General features: G+C 40.5%; 1 protein-coding gene across 1 annotated transcript in view; it reads right to left on the bottom strand.

Annotated features, from left to right (window-relative positions):
* The window catches only part of LOC137374452 (limbic system-associated membrane protein-like), a 1,003,210-nt gene that overhangs the window by 413,985 nt on the left and 574,095 nt on the right, over positions 1 to 15,130 (bottom strand). The window contains exon 3 of the mRNA XM_068040581.1: positions 930 to 1,055. Coding sequence (XP_067896682.1) covers positions 930 to 1,055 — 126 coding nt within the window. The remainder of the gene's footprint in view (positions 1 to 929; positions 1,056 to 15,130) is intronic.

The raw sequence follows: 15,130 nt of genomic DNA, 5'->3' as shown, positions 1-15,130 counted from the left end.
ATGAACCAGTTACCAGTACCTAATATATCTTGCTCAGAAGAGCTAACCAAAATTAGAGTTCATTAAACAAAGGTCAAGAAGTGTTCCCACCCCATCTTTCAACCTGCAGCACCATTTATGGTTAAAAATATATTAGGTATCTAGTCATTACAAAAGATATATTGCCATCAAATTTCCAAGTTTGATATTCAATTTGGCCAAAAGCATAGTTGAATGAATTGAACCACAGTTAAGATTTTGAAAAAAAACTATAATTCTTAACAACACAATCAGTTCGCAGCCAGGTCACCAATGAGGATACTACAATTGGCTATAGTGACTTTGCGTTAGGGATGGGGGAAAAGTCAGGCATGTTGCCTGCTCTTATTTTTATCCAAGTAACTCTTGCTAGAAAATTCATGCATTTAGGGACTGCATGAGGACAGGATCAGAATCGACTGCAGTGCCCTCATAGCCAAATAGTCTTTTGAGTGTCACCGTCTATGTTCACATAAGAATGGCTACTATGGCAAGGTTCTGTCAGTGACTGTGAAATCATATCTAGAATCGGTCAGTTCTTTCAGGAGAGTAAGTTGGAGAGGGTGTGGATAAGAAGTTTCTCATACACAATTATAAATCATGGTTACATCTTGCACACACAATGCCAAACACTTAAACAAATTCCAGTTCATTGTCTAGTTTGTGATTCTATGTAGTATTTTGTGCTGAAAAGCTCTCTCTTTTCTGATCTTCAAATATAGTCACAGAGTTTTTACTCTTTAAAAGTTAGCAAGCATGTAATGTGCACTTACAGCAAGCTTTACAATAAATTTTGTCCAAATGTCAAGTATTTCAGGTGGGTCAATAAAATAGCAATTTTGTTTATATATGTCAATGATTGTGACAAAAGGGCCTGGATTGAGCTCAAAAATGATAAACTTTACTCTTACCTGAAGGGGAAATGTGTCTCCAATTTATGACAGGCTCTGGTCTTCCATTAGCCAAGCACACAAGAGTCACATTGCTACCTTCATTGACTGTGATGTTAGACGAGATGTTGTAGATCTTTGGTGGAACTGTGGAGAAAATGTATTTTGTAATCATATGTCTCTTATTACCTCATATTAGTTTTACTGTCAGCCTAAATTTAAAATAAGGTTAAGTGTCCACATCAAATAGATTATCTGATTTTTTTTTAGAGATACAGCACTGAAACAGGCCCTTCGGCCCACTGAGTCTGTGCCGACCATCAACCACCCATTTATACTAATCCTACACTAATCCCATATTCCTACCACATCCCCACCTACCTATACTAGGGGCAATTTATAATGGCCAATTTACCTATCAACCTGCAAGTCTTTTGGCATGTGGGAGGAAACCGGAGCACCCGGAGGAAACCCACGCAGACACAGGGAGAACTTGCAAACTCCACACGGGCAGTACCCGGAATTGAACCCGGGTCGCTGGAGCTGTGAGGCTGCGGTGCTAACCACTGCGCCACTGTGCCACCCCAAACCTAATTTTAAAATTAATCTAGTCCTTGTCTTCCAAACCATACTATTAATGCACAATATATAGATTGTACTAAAAAAGCATTTTGTAATCTATATTAACTTCCATTATCCATTTAAAATTTGAAAACACAATCAGACAATAGGGTGCCCAATTATTTTGGCAGTGTACATCAGCCATTCTCCTTCTGTCTTCCAGGACTCAAGCATTTGAATCATGCGCAAATAAATAGGAACAACTAGTGAATCAAACCAATTTCAAATAGTCCTGAAGAACTCTGTGGTTTGATTGAGTCCAGGCAACAAAACTGCCTTAAATGCACATTAAAATTTAGCAGTAGCAAGGCAAAGAATCACAGATTTAAGAAAAATTAAAATATTATTTTGATGTAGTAGATTTATCGTGAAGTTTGGGCAAATGTCCATGACCAGGGCAGTGTACAGGAAACTAATATTCTCAATGCAATCTTCTTTTATCTTGGTAAGTATTGAAACAAAATTCTTGTACAAATAATGATTATAACATTATGCAACTGGAATAGTTAGTCTGATTAGAGTATCCAGTGAATTATAAAACCTCAGTACACTTGACTATTTTGCAACCAGTTTGTTTGGCATTTCCACAGTGGTCTACTCAATATACTACATTTTCTGTCACCTTGTAAATAGTACAAAGGAAATGATTTCTAATAAAATATTGGGATAGTCTAATAAAAAAAACAGGAATGAATGGAAAATCTTTCTTTTTCATGCCACAATAAGTCATTCTGTTATGCTGGAAAATTTGACAATAATCACTGCAGATGCATTCACATTTATGTTAAGGCTACAATACTGGTTTTAGCATGATCCTGTGTGGCTCATTTGTGAAATGCTTGCTTTGTCAATGCTAATCTGATGAGGCACTTTTGTGTAACATATCTGGCCAGCAACAAAGAGCCACAGTTTATAATGAAAACCATGGTACGAAGGACATACAATTGAACTAAATGTTGGTCAGTTTTTTAATGTAATAATATGTTATAAAAATTGAACAGCAGAGATTCACACTGCCTAGATAAAAGTAAAGAACAACATATTTGAAGGAATTATCACTTAATAATCTCCATATACACTTAGCATTGAAGAACAGATTTAAAAGATAGGTGGATTTTCAGCATTTTTCCTGAAACAACAAAACTCTGCAGAATACATTGTGTATATTTTCCAAATCTACAAATTGTGGATGACAGCTGCATTTTTAGGGGTCATACCCCCTTTCAAATTCACCCACGATACTGCCTCTCGTACACATATTTGCAGCTATTTCTCACTAAGCGGTGCAGAAAGAGTTGGAATAACTAGCCTCTGATTAAACCGCATAACTTATCTGAATGACAAATCATCACGACAGGGGGAAGAATTAATTCTGGCAGACTAAGTGCAGTGGACTAAAGCTGAGAGAGTGAGAAACCAACTGGAAAAACAAAGGACATGGAATGCAGACTGATGAAAAATGTTAGGAATTTGGTTGACTGGTTCATCCATTTGAGTTCTAGCATCACCATTATTTTTAAATTTAGTATTGAGTTATTTTATATTCACCAAAAAGACCTTAATTTCCACCCAGCGTAATTACTGGTTATGGGTCTCTCACAAATTGAAAAATAGATATGCAATCTCAAGTGAATGAAATATCATCGTACAATACTATTACAGTGAAATTCTTCTTGAGTTGGGCGGCACAGTGGCGCAGTGGTTAGCACCGCAGCCTCACAGCTCCAGTGACTCAATTCTGGGTACTGCCTGTGTGGAGTTTGCAAGTTCTTCCTATGACCGCGTGGGTTTTCGCTGGGTGCTCCGGTTTCCTCCCACAGCCAAAGGCTTGCAGGTTGATAGGTAATAAATTGCCCCTAATATAGGTAGGGGAAGGTGGGGATGTGGTAGGAATATGGGATTAGTGTAGGATTAGTATAAATGGGTGGTTGATGGTTGGCACAGACTCGGTGGGCCGAAGGGCCTGTTTCAGTGCTGTATCTCTAAATAAATAAATGAAAGTTGTTGATCTTTCGGTTGTTACAGTTCCCATTCTATTGAAGAAAATGAATTCCAGAACATGGCACATACAGAAAATTATTAAGGGATAATTTATTGGAATAAATTATAATTTCAGTTTACTGCGGCATTGAATCATGCCAGAAGATATTGAGATTATTACCGATGCCTATATAATAAATGACAAGCTGCCATATGATATTGCAGCTTATGTGATTAAATCTGCTGTTTGTTCTGAATCATATCTTTAATAAAATACAGAGATTGTTGTGACAGATTGACTTGGGTGCACATCAAACACACTCAGGTCTGCAGCCCTGAAAACCTGTCATAAAAAGGGGCACCTTTTTTTTGCTCTGGGGGAGCCTGGGTTCAAGGACAAGTAACAAAATGCATTTATATAGTGGCTTTAACACAGTATAAACACGCCACGGCACTTCATAGCTGTGTAATCAGACAAAACTGACACAGCGCCAAAATAGGAGGTATTACGTCAGGTGACCAGAAACTTTCAAAGAGGTAACTTTAAGGAGCATCTCAAAGGAGGCGAGAGGGTTGGAGAGGTGAACAGGTTTAGGGAGAGAATTCTCACAAGGATCTGCTAATTGCAGGTGTTGCTCCACTTGGGTTTCCGCCAAATGAAGATTTAGGCTGAAGGTGTGAGGACATCACTCCTGTCTCATTTGTACACCCTTGAATCCTTTTGCCTACTATAGAAGCACATACTTAGTGGGCCCTTTCAGGAATTCCCAGAGTAAAATAGGAAAGCAAAGGGGACAAAGAACTGTTGAAATTCATCTTTACACCTTTTGCTCCTGGGAAATACGTGCTCCCTGGGCACAAAGCAGAAGAAAATCCGCCCCCTAAAGCTGAATCCTAATCTTGATTGTCACTCACACTTGAAATTTCACTGGACTGAGAGTTTTGGGAGTGTAAATAGGCTGAGAGGGGATTCAAGAAGGGTAGCAGTGATAAACCAAGTAATTACAGGACTATGAGTCTAACATCAGTGGTGGGGAAACTATTAGAAAACATTCTGAGGGACAGGATTAATTTCCACTTGGAGAGGCAAGGATTAATCAAGGATAGTCAGCATGGCTTTGTCAGGGGGAGATCATGTCTAACAAACTCGATTGAATTTTTCACGGAGGTGACTAGATGTGTAGATGAGGGTAAAGCAGTTGATGTAGTCTACATGGACTTCAGTAAGGCTTTTGATAAGGTCCCGCATGGGAGTTTGGTTAAGAAGGTAAGAGCCCAGGGGATCCAGGGCAATTTGGCAAATTGGATCCAAAATTGGCATAGTGGCAGGAAGCAGAGGGTGATGGTCGGGGGTTATTTCTGTAACTGGAAGTCTGTGACCAGTAGTGTTCCACAGGGATCGATGCCGGGACCCTTGCTGTTTGTAGTGTACAATAATGATTTGGACATGAATATAGGAGGTATGATCAGTAAGTTCACAGATGACATGAAAATTGGTGGTGTCGTAAATAGTGAGGAGGAAAGCCTTAGATAACAGGACGATATAGATGGGTAAGATGGGCAGAGCAGTGGCAAATGGAATTTAATCCTGAGAAGTGTGAGGTGATGCATTTTGGGAGGACTAACAAGGCAAGGGAATATACAATGGGTGGTAGGAGCCTAGGAAGTACAGAAGGTCAGAGGGACCTTGGTGTACTTATCCATAGATCACTGAAGGCAACAGCACAGGTAGATAAGGTGGTTACAAAGGCATGTGGGATACTTGCTTTTATTAGCCAAGGCATAGAATATAAGAGCAGGGAGGTTATATAAAAAACGCTAGTTAGGCTACAGCTGGAGTACTGTGTACAGTTCTGGCCATCACACTGTAGGAAGGATGTGATTGCACTGGAGAGGGTGCAGAGCAGATTCACCAGGATGTTGCCTGGGCTGGAGCATTTCAGCTATGAAGGGAGACTGGATAGGCTAGGGTTGTTTTCCTTGGAGCAGAGAAGGCTGAGGGGGGACCTGACTGAGGTATACAAAATTATTAAGAGCCTAGGTAGGGTAGATAGGAAGAAGCTTTTTTCCCTTAGCAGAGGTGTCAATAACCAGGTGGCACAGATTTAAGGTAAGGGGCACGAGTCTTAGAGGTGATTTGAGGAAAATATTTCATCCAGAGGGTGGTTGGAATCTGGACCGCACTGCCTGAAGGGGTGGTAGAGGCAGGAACCCTCACAACCTTTAAGAAGTATCTAGATGAGCACTTGTAATGTCATGGCTTACAAGGCTATGGGCCAAGTGCTGGAAAATGGGATTAGAATAGATAGGTGCTTGATGGCCGGCACAGACACGATGGGCCGAAGGGCCTGTTTCTGTGCTGTACGACCAGTCTTGCATTATTCAATTCTTAGATATCAGCAGTCAAGAGTGGTCTACTGTCCTGAGAACAAAGAAATCACCAGATAAACCTATGATTGTAAGCAGGCAGAAGCAGAAGGAAATACAAATCAATAAAAATTTGAAACATAGGAAGTTTTTTTTTAGTGATAAATGAACTCTTGGTTACATAATTCCTCGACACACAGTTCTCAATATTGGGAGTAGACTCAGGTTGATTCGATTTCAGTCCTTTTTTGACTTTATTCACAAGTTTATATCAGGAAAACTGACAGAAGAACTAAATAAATTAATGATAGTTCCAAAGGCAGTAGCAGTATGAGCAGCAGCAGCAACCGCAAGGTTAGCGACCCAGCACTAGAGAAGGTACTAGCTTGATAGTATTGTCCACATTTGTTGTTTAGAAATGTTCATATTTCAGAAGCCTATAGGGAATGTTCAGTTGGTGAAACTGCAGTCAGAGATCCAGTCTATATCCAAAACAACTATGTCTACTGGTTACAAAAAATGGTAAGAGAAATCATCATTTTGAAAGCTATCTGTAAGTCTTGATTGAGAAATCTGTCAGAGATGGTTTCTCAGAATAATCAATCTGAATGGTAGAATGAATCAATAGGAATAGTTCAAGAAGTCTTCAAAGAATGTCTGGCAAGTAGTTAGGGAAATCAATTGTCGGTTTCGCTCAATAAGATGTGACTTTTCAGTCATATATATATTGCACTGAAAGCAGAAGGCAGATAGCTCATTCTAGATGAGTATTGTGTACAAAAATTGATAACATTTGGATTTATTGCAGACATTATGTATGTTGATGTATTATATTATTGTTAGCTGCAAGTGTTTCGGATGTTTCTAGGGCACCTACCATGTTCTGACTTCAAGTACATTTCTCGGTCCCAGATTGACGAGCATTAAGACTGCATTACCCATTTCTATTTGCAACATCTCATACAAACAATTTTTCTATATTTTGAACTCTAAATGTACCAAAATTCCCTGTACCAAATGTAATTTCTACTGTTCATTTAAAAGCCCTTTCTTCATCAATGGATGCAGTCAAGCACACAAGAGCTCACACACAATCAATGCATGTTGAATCATAGAATCACAGAAAGTTTAAGGCACAGAAAGAGGACACTTGGTCCATCATCTGTGCCATCTGTGCCGGCCGAAAAACAGTCTACCTATTCTAATCCCACCTTCCAGCATTTGGTCCGTAGCCCTGCAGATTATGGCACTTGAGGTGCAAAGCCAGACTCCTTTTGAATGAGTTGAGAGTCTCTGTCTCAACTACCCTTTCAGGCAGTGAGTTCCAGAACCCCATCACCCTCTAGGTGAAAACGTTTTTCCTCGTCTCCCCTCTAACTTTTCTACCAATCACTTTAAATCTATGCCTCCTGGTCACTGATCATTCTGCTAAGATGAATAGACCTTTCACCTCCACTCTATCCAACCCCTCAAAATTTTGTACATTTCAATCAGATCTCCCCTCAGCCTTCTCTGTTCCAAGGAGAACAACCCAATCCTATACAATCTTTCCTCATAGTTGCATTTTTCCAGTCCTGGCAACATCCTCATAAATCTCCTCTGTACCCTCTCGAGTGCAATTACATCCTTTCTGTAATGAGGTGACCAGAACTGCACACAGTATTCAAGTTGTGGCCTAACCAATGAGTTATACAGTTCCAGCATAACATCCCTGCTCTTATATTCTATACCTCGACTAATAAATGAAAGGATCCATTTGCCTTCTTAGTCACCTTATAGACCTGTCCTGCTACCATCAGGGATCTGTGGACATTCACATCATGGTTCCTCACTTCCTCTACACTTTTCAGTATTTTCCCATTAATCGTGTATTCCTTTGCCTTGTTTGACATCCCCAAATGCAGCAGCTCACACTTTTCCAAGTTGAATTCCATTTGCCACTTTTCTGCCCAACTGACCAGACCATCAATATCTTCCTGCAGCCTACAGCTATCCTCCTCGCTATCTACCACATGGGCAATCTTTGTGTCGTCTGCAAACTTCTTGATCATGCTCCCTATATTTACGTCCAAATCATTAATATGTACACCACAAAAAGCAGGGGACTCAGTACTGAGCCCTGCGGAACACCATTGGAAACAGCCCTCCAGTTGCTAAAACAGTGTGCCATGTGGGACCTTGTCAAAAACCTTGCTAAAATCCATGTCAACCACATCAACTGCATTACCCTCATCTATCTTCCTCGTTACTTCTTCAAAAAATTCGATCAAGTTGGTCAAACAAGATCTTCCCTTAACAAATCCATGCTGACTATCTTTGATTAATCTGTGCCCTTCTAAGTGACAGTTTATTCTGTCTCTCAGAATAGATTCCAATAATTTGCCCACTACAGAGGCCTGTAATTATTCGGTCTATCCTTCGCTCCCTTTTTAAACAGAGGTACAAAGTTAGCAGTTCTCCAATCCTCCGACACCACACTTGTATCCAGTGAGGACTAGAAAATAATGGTCAGACCCTCTGCTATTTCCTCTCTTGCTTCTTTTAACAGCCTAGGATGCATTTCATCTGGTCCTGGTGACTGATCAACTTTCAAGGATGCTTCCTCTTTCCCTATGTTTATCACATCTAATACTTCACACTCTTCCTCCTTCACTACAATATCTGCATCATTCCCCTCTTTTGTGAAGACACAAAGCATTCATTAAGAGCCATACCAATATCTTCTGCCGCTTACACATAGGTTACCTTTTTGGTCTTTTATGGGCCCTATTCTCTCCTTACTCATCCTCTTACTCTTAATGTATTGATAAAACATCTTTGGGTTCACCTTGATTTTGCTTGCCAAAATTCTTTCATGCCTTCTCTTTGCTTTCCTAATTTTTCTTTTTGATTTCACCCCTGTTGAATGCTCATTCAGAAAATGGATTCACCTCAATCTTACGTAACCTGCTCCATATTATTCCCTACAATACCATCTTAAACAGACACATTTCCCTGTGTTAGCATAAAATGCCAAATTTCAATACTTTTGTAAATAAACATGTTAGCGTGTTCTTTTGTTTTTTGAGTTTTGTGTTACAAGGCGATAGCATTCCCTTTGCTCTTCAAAACTCTGTCCTAGTTTTGCCACAAAATTTCCAGTGAATTCTTTGTCCTTTTCAACATCTTGTGTTCTATTTAAGTGGAGATAGCATTCTTTTATGAAACAAATTTCCTCCAAATAAATGTCAATTTATAGTGCATATTTATGTAAATACACTGTTGTTTTTGTGCCAAATGTTCTCTTCATCCCAAGCTGGTGCCACATCCAGAAGTGGAGTTCCATTGCTCTTGTAGTTCTAAGTAGCCAAGGAAGTGAGTATTCAAAGGTCATTCAGCAGCAGGGAAATACCACCCTTGCTTGATATGCACAGAACTGCACATCCAGATGAGACCACTGGCCAGCAATGAACAGGAGAGTAACAGATGATTTTTACCCTTTGATAGCACAGACAATGGGACTGATTTTGACTTCTGGGCAGCAAACCATGGAAGGGCAGCAGCTGGCCACCCATTTGGGTGGCGAAGTGGCTGTTTCCAGTTTCAGACCACTGCCTCATTTGAATTTGGCAAGTGAACTGTGGATACCAAACGAATGTCCCAATTCAGCTTGCTGCTCTTCGCCCAAGGGAATATTAGCTGGCTGGAACTCCAGTAACAGCCCATAGGTCGGTCCTGGAGTGCGGGCCAGGGTTGGATGGTGGGACAACAATGAGGCGAGGTAATGATGATGTGGGGTGAGGCCAGGGTAGCAATAGCCACACTACTTTTGTGGAGCCTGAAGGAGCATCCCTGCACCTTGCAAAGAATTGTGAGTCATAGACTGCACCATGGGTCTATTAAAATTGCATTGGTGGTCCTAACTGCACTATTAGATCATACTGCTTTTGTATAGGGTGTCGAGTCTATATATTGTGATGCACAAGGTATAGGCTGGATGGACCCGAGGATCTTGCCCTGTTCATTCAGGTCCTAGATGCCCGATTTCTCTCACTACCCTTTGAACAACTTGCTACACAAAATAGTTAAAACCAAAATGGGAAAGGCCAAGCCTAATGTCAGATGCTTTTAGATTCACTCCTACTGCAAATTATAGCCAATTAACTGCTTCTAATGCACTTTATTTCATAGTGGGCTGTGCACGAGTATACCTCCCTAATTCGCCATGCATGTTCTTTCTTGCTTGCTCCCTTTCTTATAACTTTATGGGCAAACTGTTGTAAGAAAAGACTCCTCCCATCCTTTATGGCCATACTCATGTTCTCTGCTGTTTCACAGGAAATAGTGGTCCGTAGTCACTGGCAATATCAGGCCACAGGTAGTGCTCCACCCAAAAGCAAATTACTAACCCCTTCTGAGGAAGAAGAAATCCTAGGGAGCCATTGAGGTCGGAGATATAGTAGAGTCAATGGCAGCTGCAGGTTTCTCTGGGCCATCTACAGCTGCCTTTATATCACTCGATAATGCAAAACACTAGTGAGTAAAATAACTTGCCACCTTCAAAAGCTACAAAAGAAACTGTCATGGTAGCCACATAACATATCAACATCACACCATTTTGTTTCCCTCCAGATAACCCAAAGCAAGATGTCACTGAGGAGGAGGAAGAATAAGGTGTGAAACCTTTCCCCAACTAGCCATATCCTCACCTTTGACATCACTGACCCTTTGTCTCTCATTCATCAACCTAGTAAATCCACCTAGAAAATATAGATAAAAGCAAAATACCGCGGATGCTGGAAATCTGAAATAAAAACAAGAAATGCTGGAAATACTCAGCAGGTCTGGCAGCATCCTGTGGAGAGAGAAGCAGAGTTAACGTTTCAGGTCAGTGACCCTTCTTCAGAATAGAGAATATAGATACTTGGGTTTTTCTTTGGGGAGAATAAAACACACAAGGCCCTAGAAGAGTTAGAGATGAAAATAGAACATACATATGAACATATGAATTCGGAGCAGGAGTAGGCCACTTGGCCCTTCGAGCCTGCTCCGCCATTCAATAAGTTCATGGCTGAACTGATTACTCCACATTTCCACCTACCCCCGATAACCTTCCACCTCCTTGCTTATCAAGAATCTATCTACCTCTGCCTTAAAAATATTCAAAGACTCTGCTTCCACCACTTTTTGAAGAAGAGAGTTCCAAAGACTCATGGCCCTCTGAGAGAAAAAAATTCTCCCCATCTCTGTCCTAAATGTGTGACCCCCACAAGGGAAAACATCCTTTCCACATCCATCCTGTCAAGACCCCTCAGGATCTTATATGTTTCAATCAAGTCGCCTCTTACTCTTCTAAATACCAGTGGATACAAGCCTAGCCTGTCCAATCTTTCCTCGTAAACTTTCTCTGTACTGCCTCCAATGCACTTATATCCTTCCTTAAATAAGGAGACCAGTACTGTATACAGTACTCCAGATGTGGTCTCACCAATGCCCTGTATTGTTAATGAACTGGACAGTAGTGAATGGATGCTCCATAGACATGAGTTCAGCTCCCAAGCCTTCAGACACAGATCACTGGAGTTCTGCTCTACAAAGGATGCTGGATGGGCATCCCACTCATGTGGATATCTTGGAGGACCTGAGTAAAATTGACAGGAGTCACAGTGGAATCCAATGCCATCATCAGTGTGTCATGCACACAAGAAGTACAATGATACAACAATCATAAACAAAATCTGAAGAGTTATAAAAACAGACTTTGTCTTTCAACAAATGAACATTTCTTTTAAAAAGTGAACAATACTCCAAAATGACCATCAAAGAAAAAGGCTTGGCCTTTGTGTATTCAAATTGTCTGACAAGGACAAAGGACAACTTTTCAAAGCTAACAGGTGTCAACTGAACCCAGCCTACACATGTCATAAAACATTCCAGAATTAAATGTCTTCTTCTGAAACAAAGATGTGAACGAGCCAAGTCCTGGACCATTGTGCAATCGCCATGGGGAAGAGACCAGAGCGTCTCCTACCAGGAGGTGAGTGAGAAGTAACACAACTTTACATTACAAAAGACAGCCTGGAGAGAGAGAGAAAGAGAGAGAAGAAAAGCAACATCTACCAGAAAACCAGAAGACAAGTGCCCTGCTGTAGAATCCTACATCAACATGAGACAGCACTGAATTAGAAGTGAACCACTGTCTTCAAGTGAACTTTCAATCAAGAGAGAAATCTACAATCATCTCAGGCCTGTACTCAGCAAGAACTCGATTTCCAAGAGAATTCAACAGGTTTATCGTGACATCCCCCCACTAAAAATCACTTTCTCCTTTTTCCCTCTCTATCTGTCTGTTCTTGTGTGTGTGCGTGTGTGTGTGTGCGAATGCATGAGTGGATGCGATTGTGACAATTTCGGGATAAGGCGTATTGATCAATAAACAATTGATTTTCTGTTTTAAACCTGCAAGAAAACCTGTTGCTGTCTGTTTATTTGACAAATAAAACACCAAAGGGGTTAAACCCTAACAACAAAACACACTTGCTGTGGTCAGGTGGGGAGTTGAACAGTGGGAACTAGCCACATCACACCATGTAGTCAGAACAAATTGGGGTCTCAAAGCCAAGATTTGAACCACCAGATAAGTGGGAGAGTTGGAAAAGGGAGGAAAATTGACATCTAAAATTGTGGAAAAATAAAAAAACAGGTATTCTTGTATTCTTCTGTTTTTTCTCGATGATGCTGGAAACAAAAGAAATGGCCACATTTAATGCCAAAGCAGGAAGAGATATCCCATGGTAAATTAAACAAATTTAAGTATTAAAGATTTTAAAAGCTTAGCTACAGGGATGGGAATCAATTTTAAACAAAAGGTAAAGAAACCTGAACTGGTGAAAAGTCTAGATAACCATTTTAAACTTACCCCTGAACCAAAAGAAGACAGCATGGAATCAGAGTCTGAAAGAATATTCCTAACTGGAATTCAGTTGAAAAGGAAAGAGATACAGTTGCAGATGAAAAAGGAAGAGAGAGGATTTCAGTTTCAAAAGGGAAAAGAGAAAAGACAGTTGCAGCTTTAAAAGGAAAGAGAGGAAAAACAGTTTCAGTTGAAACAAGAGGAAGTACAATGGTAGAGGGTTGAGTTACAGAGACTGCAAACCCAAAATGAGAATGCTGCCAGCCACTCAAACCTTATCCCCAGTTCAGAGCAAAGTGTCATGCTGGGCCAAGAATGAGGCGCATTAATTTTGTCATGAACATTGATTTTAAACCATTATTGGAGTGAGGGGGAGGACTTGTTGAACAGATCAGCCATGGCAAGAAAAGACATTTGCATATTTACAGATGGTGTTTGAAAGGACAAAGCAGCCATTTTTTGACATTTAACCTACAATGAACTTTTGATCACCAGACATTGAAGATGGGGGAGCTCGCATTCCAGGTTGACTGCTAAGATGGCCGAATACACAAACAGACATGGTCAATCCATCTAGTCACATGACCAACCTGCTGGGTAACCTGAGTTTTTTGAATTTGTACAGTTTGGGGAGAAAGTCTGTTTGCTCCTGCACTGAGAAGATCGCTCTCTTGTCTGCTTCCATCTCTTTCTCACAAGCCTCTGAATCCACTGAAGACACACGAACCCCAAGAGAGAAAAGTCTCCTGCAGTGAACAAGGTTTAAGAAGAATACTGGGGCCCAACAAAAAGCAAGATCTACCTACAATCAAGGACCCTTCAGTGAGCTCGAAGACCTGTAACAAAAACTCTTCAGATATTGCCTCAAACATTTCCACTTTATTTCTTCTGCTCTTTTCTGTCTCTATTTGCATATGTGCATCATGTATGCTAGCGTGGGCACATAGTGTATCCGTAATTCAATCGATTTAGAGTTTGAGTCTAAGTTTAATAAAATTTCACCTTTCTTCTTTTGAAGCTAAGAAAGCCTGTTGGTGCTGGTGTCTTTGCCTTATAATTGGAAAGCGGTGAACAAGGATTCACCAAGGGGGAGCAAAAATATGGTGTGTTTAAAATTAAACCCTGTTATGGTAAGACCAGGTGAAGGCTGAGAAGGAACCCTAGATACCTTTCTCACCTGGTCTTAACAAAAGCTTTGATGTGCTGAGACACCCAAGGCTCTTTCCAAAATATAATGAGGAGGAGGTTGAGTCAGATTTTATCTCATTTGAGAAAATAGCTACCAGGCAAAAATAGCTGAAAAATTTTGGACTCTCCTCTACAAGGCGAGCTCGTGGGTAGGGCTCGTGATGTTTTTTCTCTGTTGTCAGAAGAAAGTTCCTCTGATTAAGAACAAACTAATACTGGAATTCTAAATTGTGAATAAACTAAAAATGCAACTCGAAATGCATAGGAGCTGGCACCTGAAGAATATGGACAGAGATTCTGACACACCTGGAAAAGACCCTCACAGATTTACATTGAATTCGAAAGAACTAAACAGGTGGCTTTTGATTGTTGGATATGATCTCTCAAGCTAGAACCCTCATAGGACAATTTGTGAGAAGTGATGTTGCTCTAAGAATTTAAAAAATAGCATCCCAAGCAGTAAAAGAACGTACACTGAAGAACAAAGAGTCACAAGAGTAAGGGAAGCCACAAAAATGGCTGACGATTATGAATTAATACATAAATCTCCAAGTCAGAATAAATTTGGTCTTGTAACTCATACAAACTAGGGAGAGATAGCAGGGATGCAGAGGAAGCAGAAATGGGCTCAAGAGAAAAAGAGAAAAGGAGAAAAGGGAAGGAAAACCAGTCCATTCTCCAACTTTTAAAAGAAGGAACCCAGGGATAAACCAGTAGGGGTCTACCCAACATGTTTCCAGTGTGGAAAGTCTGGGCATATCCAGGCAAATTGTTGGTATGACAAAAAAACAGCAGGAGTTTCTGTAGTCAAGCCCGTTCCTGTGGCTTTGAAAGTGGTAAACCTGTGTTCTAATATAACTGAAGAGCAGAGCACATTCCAGAATTTTTTACACAAAGGAAAAATTATTCATTTTGTGTCCCAAGCACCAGACAAGGAGATAACCATGCTCAGGGATACCTGTGGTTTTCAAACACTACTGGCAGCCAAGCTGACAGAAATGCCACCGGGAAGCAGGACAAATACCATGGTATTAGTAAAAGGGCGTATTGGCAAATGCTTGAAGGTTCCCTTAGTTAAAACTTACCTACAGAGTAATTTGGTCACCAGATAGTGTCAGTTAGGATCATTCCGAGCTTACCCATGCAGGATGTAGACCTATTGCTGAGCAATGAC

Source organism: Heterodontus francisci, chromosome 10, assembly GCF_036365525.1.
Source record: "Heterodontus francisci isolate sHetFra1 chromosome 10, sHetFra1.hap1, whole genome shotgun sequence".
Classification (NCBI taxonomy): domain Eukaryota; kingdom Metazoa; phylum Chordata; class Chondrichthyes; order Heterodontiformes; family Heterodontidae; genus Heterodontus; species Heterodontus francisci.
The sequence above is the reverse complement of the archived record's forward strand: the minus strand, read 5'-3'. Positions and strand labels throughout refer to the sequence as shown.